Source organism: Osmia bicornis, unplaced genomic scaffold, assembly GCF_907164935.1.
Source record: "Osmia bicornis bicornis unplaced genomic scaffold, iOsmBic2.1, whole genome shotgun sequence".
Taxonomy (NCBI): domain Eukaryota; kingdom Metazoa; phylum Arthropoda; class Insecta; order Hymenoptera; family Megachilidae; genus Osmia; species Osmia bicornis.
This window is the reverse complement of record NW_025791458.1, coordinates 2,773,919-2,779,751: the sequence shown is the minus strand read 5'-3', so window position 1 is coordinate 2,779,751 and position 5,833 is coordinate 2,773,919. Positions and strand designations below refer to the sequence as shown.

At 38.6% G+C, this 5,833-nt stretch overlaps 2 protein-coding genes across 2 annotated transcripts; one reads left to right on the top strand and one right to left on the bottom strand.

Moving 5' to 3' along the window:
- The first annotated feature begins 1,095 nt into the window (after positions 1-1,095).
- On the top strand, positions 1,096-3,179 carry LOC114881191. The gene is made up of 3 exons (XM_046289886.1): positions 1,096-1,176; positions 1,264-1,332; positions 2,592-3,179. Exons 1-3 carry the CDS (start codon positions 1,096-1,098, stop codon positions 3,177-3,179), a joined length of 738 nt encoding a protein of 245 aa, XP_046145842.1.
- Positions 3,180-4,241: 1,062 nt separating this feature from the next.
- On the bottom strand, positions 4,242-5,522 carry LOC114881192. The gene is made up of 3 exons (XM_029197895.1): positions 5,402-5,522; positions 4,793-4,895; positions 4,242-4,647 (listed from the first exon to the last, which is right to left on the bottom strand). Exons 2-3 carry the CDS (start codon positions 4,876-4,878, stop codon positions 4,242-4,244), a joined length of 492 nt encoding a protein of 163 aa, XP_029053728.1. The 5' UTR covers positions 4,879-4,895; positions 5,402-5,522.
- Positions 5,523-5,833: the final 311 nt, after the last annotated feature.

Genomic DNA, 5,833 nt, shown 5'->3' with positions numbered 1-5,833 from the left:
CGGAATCTGCAATTTGTGGAACAGCTGAACAGGTCACGTTTTTTTGAAAGTCACTATGAATTGAATGAAAAGTTATATCGATAAAACTGCTCGCTATCGTATTCATTCCGTTAATCGCGCCGATCGGAATGGAGCATGGACGAAGGCATTTTCGACATAATTGGTTTCGTTTCACGGTATCCCACCGCTGGGACGTAGTTAATGTTTCGAACGTTGAGCATTTGTAAATAATATGATTCTGCTTGCAACACGAGTAAGAATTTGAAGTCGGAGTGACGAATGTGCCCGCAGTCTATTCGTTCTTGCGAGTTTTCACTGCGCGCGATTCCCGATCCGATCGACGTTTGTTCCCGTGTTGCGTCTCGATTTTCTCACGACCGCCGGTTTGTTCGAGAGTATGCAATCGGTACGTGGCTGCATTTACGAATTTATAAAATTGCTCTAGGCTGGAAAAAACGTCTTCGTCCAGCGACTCTTCCCATTTCTGCCGGATGTCGGTGGGAAGTGACTTTTCCAGCACACAGAGCACCATGGTGCTATCGGGAATTATTCCTAATAACTGCAGCATGTTCAGATGTTGGCGAACATCGTCGATCAATTTCGTAAGTCCGGAGGGTGTAGTTTTAGTCAAGCCTTTCATTTCGAGAATGGCATTCATATGTTTCGAAATCAATATCCGTCGCTTGTCATACGAATCGACTAGTAACTGCCACGCGTTCTTATAATTTTCCGCGCTCGCGCTAAAGAGTAAAGCTATGTACAGGCAGTGCGAGGCTAACTCGTGAGGCTGCCTTAACCGTTAGCTGCCTCGATCGAGTCGCCTCGCGACTTTACGTAGAATATGTGAGGCAATCTCGCTAGGCATGGTGAGCCAACAGTAACTGCGAGGCAACCATGGAATCAACATCGGCTACTGCAGCGTTTTCATTTATGGTGATTCATCGAATTTTAAGAAATAAAAGGACCGAGAAACGAAAACGACGATGGTGGATCAAAGAATTATATAAAAACAGATTGCAATATGGAAATAGATTAATGCGAGATATGATTTTTGAATCAGTTGAAGATACTGTACAAAATTTTACACGCATGACGATGACTGATTTCGACTATTCAAGTACATTAATTGATTCTAAAGTGCGAAAAGATGATACATATATGAGACCAGCCATTACTGTTAAAGAAAGACTGGCTATTACATTAAGATTTTTAGCCACCGGAGACTCATTCGCGAGTTGACAATATCTGTTCCGTGTATCAAAGCAAGCGATATCAGCTATTGTTCCAGAAGTATGCGATGGAATAATCGAGGTACTTCAAGAATATGTGAAGGTAAGTTAATAAAAGTAAAAAATAATCTTCCGTTTTAATCTATTATTTTGTTCGGGATTGGTGTTGATCCCGAAAAGATTGCGCTGGGAAAATAATTTAACACTTGCTGGGTCGGTTTCACAAATTGATTTATTTGAGTCACGAGGTAAAATGAACACACAATGAACAATTTAGAAACGAGCCGGCTGAATGATTTTACATGAATTTGTTACACACAAAATGCAGAATTGAACTGTCACCTTGATTGTCGTGATTGAACAATGCGTTTACAACTGCAAACAGCGAGCTTCTCAGCGCCGTTAATTATATTAATTCAGCTCGCTGCTGTGAGGGTGCCCGTGATCGCGTGCGTGATCGACACGTGGTTGGCGGCTCGCGTGTTCAATGAATTATTTGTAATTGAACAATACCTGTGAATCCTGTAACTTGCACGATTGCTGCAGATTCGTGATCTAGTCTATGAACGGCTTCTGTGATCTTTTTCTGGTGATCCGCACTTGAACACTTTGGCTGAGCAAAAACTATGAAGCACGTGTGTTACCGTGATCAATAATGGCGTCGTTTTTCGCGAGCCGGCGAGAAGACCCCTGCTCACGCGTTACCTAGATGGGCGACTCCCGATCGATAAATCGATCGACCGTGAGCGCCATCATGGCTGAGCGGATTCTCAAACATATTTATTACAAAATTGTTAAAACATTATCTACTTGATCGTTAATAATTTGTAGACCTTGTTGATCTTGTATTACATTTTGCACATTTGACAGCGCTGGTGATGAGGAAATTGTAGAACAATTGGATTCCAGACTGTTCAATTTTCCTAAATCTGCTTTAAATATAATATCATTAATTGTTTGTTTAACAATTATTAATGTATGCGGATCATATTTTCGTAATTCATTCGCAATATGCTGTCCGTATGTAACATACGAGAATGCTGTTTGTAGCATATCATCTTCAGATATACTTTTCGATTTTGTACGTCTTCTTTTTTTGGAGGCGTTTTCCAGCGGATCTAAGCAATCTTTTTTTTTTCTTCCTGTAGAACTAGGACCTGAAATGTTATCAATTACGTCCGGTCTTTGTGATAATAAATCATCGACTGTCGGTATTGATGCATCCGGTTCCTACAAAAACAAACCGAAAATATTCATAGATAGTTTCAATTTTCTAATTTAAAAACTGTTTTCTCTAAACAAAAATTAATTTTTCAGTAATTTAATGATTATTTTCAATTTAATTCAATGTTATGGTTGCAGGCACCGTCCACTGAGGAAGAGTGGTTGACTGTTGCAAAAGAATTTAAAGATAAATGGAACTTTCCACATTTTATAGGTGCTGTGGATGGAAAGCATGTAATGATCCAAGCACCGTGGAATAGTGGCACAGAATACCATAACTACAAGAATTTCTTTAGCATAGTATTATTTGCCTTAGTTGACGCAGACTATAATTTTATGTACGTCGACGTAGGATGCCAAGGACGAATATCCGATGGCGGAGTATTTAAAAATACTAATTTGTACAAGAAATTGGAAAATAATACATCAAATATACCAACACCAAGTGCTTTACTAGTCTCATATTCGCTGAAGATACCATACATGATATTAGGTGATAAAGCATTTGCATTAAATCAATACACCATGAGACCATTCGAAGGCAACCCAGAAAGAGGCTCAATTGAAAGAATATTCAATTATCGGCATTCTAGAGCTCGAAAGGTGGTTGGACTTTACCAAAAGGTGGGACGCAAATTCGGATGCGTCATATATCATTGGAAAGCCCTTAACGAAAGGAACACAATGGTGTGGGTGGGAGGTCTTAAATATGTGATCTTGACCTGACAGAGATCAAATATATAAAACCTCCCACCCACACCATTGTGTTCCTCTTGTCAAGGGCTTTCCAATGACATATGACCCATCCGGATTTGTGTCCCACCTTTTGGTAAAGGTTAACCTTCCTCGGATCAGGATGTGAGCTGTTCTGATGATTTAGTATGCTGAATTGCACTTGAACTTTTCTTAGACGGGTGAGCTGGTGAACACGTGTTTCGTTTTGATCGATCGGTGATCTCTAATGGCCGCTTGGCGCGAGAGTTTTCGAGAAGACCCTTGCTCACGCGTTACCTAGATGGGCGACTCCCGATCGATAAATCGATCGACCGTGAGCAACACTTAAAGATAATAAGAATGAAAACTATCGCGTAAAATTAAGCTAAGATTACATACACTTATGAATTATGGATTATAAATTACTTAACTTATGATGATTAACTTATAATTGTTCACGATCGCACTGGATGCGCAGAATAAAGCACTGTTGTGTCTCTATATATCAGTTTTTGTCGTTTTGGATTCCTCAGACTGATAAGTGAAAGAACGATGTGCTTAGGTCCAAATGATACACTTGCGAACAATGGACGTTTCTGCGTACTTAAGAGAACAGGAAATGAAATTATGGTGAATAATTAGAACCCAACTCTTTTAAAGCTTTGGGAAGCAAATATGGATATTCAACCATGCGGAAATGTTACAGCTGTCGCATATTATATTGCTAAATACGCAAGTAAATGCGAGCCGCAGGACACAGGAAATATTATTAAAAAAGCCATTTTACGAGCGAAACGCCGCACAGTGGGTTATTTGATGGATCTAGCTGGCCAAAATTATTTTCATTGTATTGTTATTTTCAACCATACTTTTTTTACCTTGTTTATGGTATTTTAGGACAATCAGAAAGATAAAGACAAAAAAATCGTTTTAAAAATATTTTAATTATTTTAATATTAATACTATGTTTAATATATTATTTATTTGTTTTACTCATCGTCAGGTAATAGCAATATTGATTCTTCATCTGAAGTAACTTCTTCGTTTCCATTATTCGTATCTTCTGAATCAGGTTCAGCTGAAATGAGCATTTGTAGTGTTTCTTTCTGTAAGGAACGGTTCTGTTTTCTTCTGTACTTTTGGTCTCATTCCGGTTAAAAGAGGATCGGAAGTAAGAAGTAATCTATTAACGACATCTAAATTGCATGATTCCCTCGAAAATTTTCTTGCGTATTGTTGTCTATACATACGGAAGTGTTTATTGCGAGCTTCTGCCGCCTCTTCTGATAATTGCCCTATTGGCAGTAGAGCATTCTGAATTACTATGAGACCATGTATTAGAATTTTATGCATGGTCGGACTCATTGGATACCATGGATACAATTCAGTATACCGTTTTGCAGTATCCATCGTATATTCAGCGAATTTTGTGTACTGTATTTTGTAATCACTAGATATTACCTCCAATATTACTTTAAATCTATAAATTAAAAATACTTAAAAATAATTTTGGAGCACTACTGCTTCTCTGGGTATGTATTGTTCTAATTACGTATAGTTTCCAATAGTTGAAAAGTTACGTGGTGTTAGTTTATGATTGACATGGAAAGAAATACATATTTTACCTTAATTGAACATGATTTTGTAAGTAATGATGCGTTACGGTAAAGATGATCTCTGGTGTCCTGAATCCACTATTTGGTTTCGTCATTTTTGCATGTATGTATCCTATTAGATATATAATGGTATAACTCTTTTTGTTCACGTGATATGCATATAAAAGTTTATTATGAAGATACTTGTTCAGGATTGATGGAAATCCTGGAAGGATTGCGCCGGTGAAAAGAATTGACACTTGCTGGTTTGGGTTTCACAAATTGATTTATTCGAGTCAATTATAAAAATGAAGTGAACACGCTGATTTGACAGTAAATTCTTGATCGTTACAATGATCCGCTTTGAATTGTGATACACAAGAAAATGAATTGTCTGAACGTGATGAACAATACAATGATTTTACATGAATTTGATACATACAATATACTGAATTGATCTGTCACCTTGATCGGTCTTAATTGAGCAATGAATTTACAAGACTGTAAACCGCGAGCTTCTCAGCGCCGTTAATTATATAAATTCAGCCCGCTGCTGTGGTGGTGCCCGTGAGCGTTTGCGTGATCGACACGTGGTTGGCGGCTCACGTGTACAATGAATTATGTGTAAATGAACAATACCTAGTGATCCTGGTCGCGTGCACAGTTGCGATGGATCTTAATTCGTCCTTGAAACGTTTTCGGTGATCTTCTCAGCTGAACTGCACTTGAACGATTCGAGGTGATCAGAAACTATGAAACACGTGTGTGAGCCGTGGTGATCGTTGATCAATTATGGCGTCGTTGAGCGCGAGCCGGCGAGAAGACCCCTGCTCACGTGTTACCTAGATGGGCGACTCCCGATCGATAAATCGATCGACCGTGAGCGCCATCATGGCTGAGCGGATTCTCAAACAATACATATCTTTTTTTTTTAGAATACTGATCACCATATCTGTTTGACATGACTTATAATTTTAATCCTCGTCACTGTCTTCATTAATAACGGGTACTATTTCGTCGTGATGGAATATGGTACTTAAAAGTTCGGCAGGTCTAAAAATCTTCGTGTGG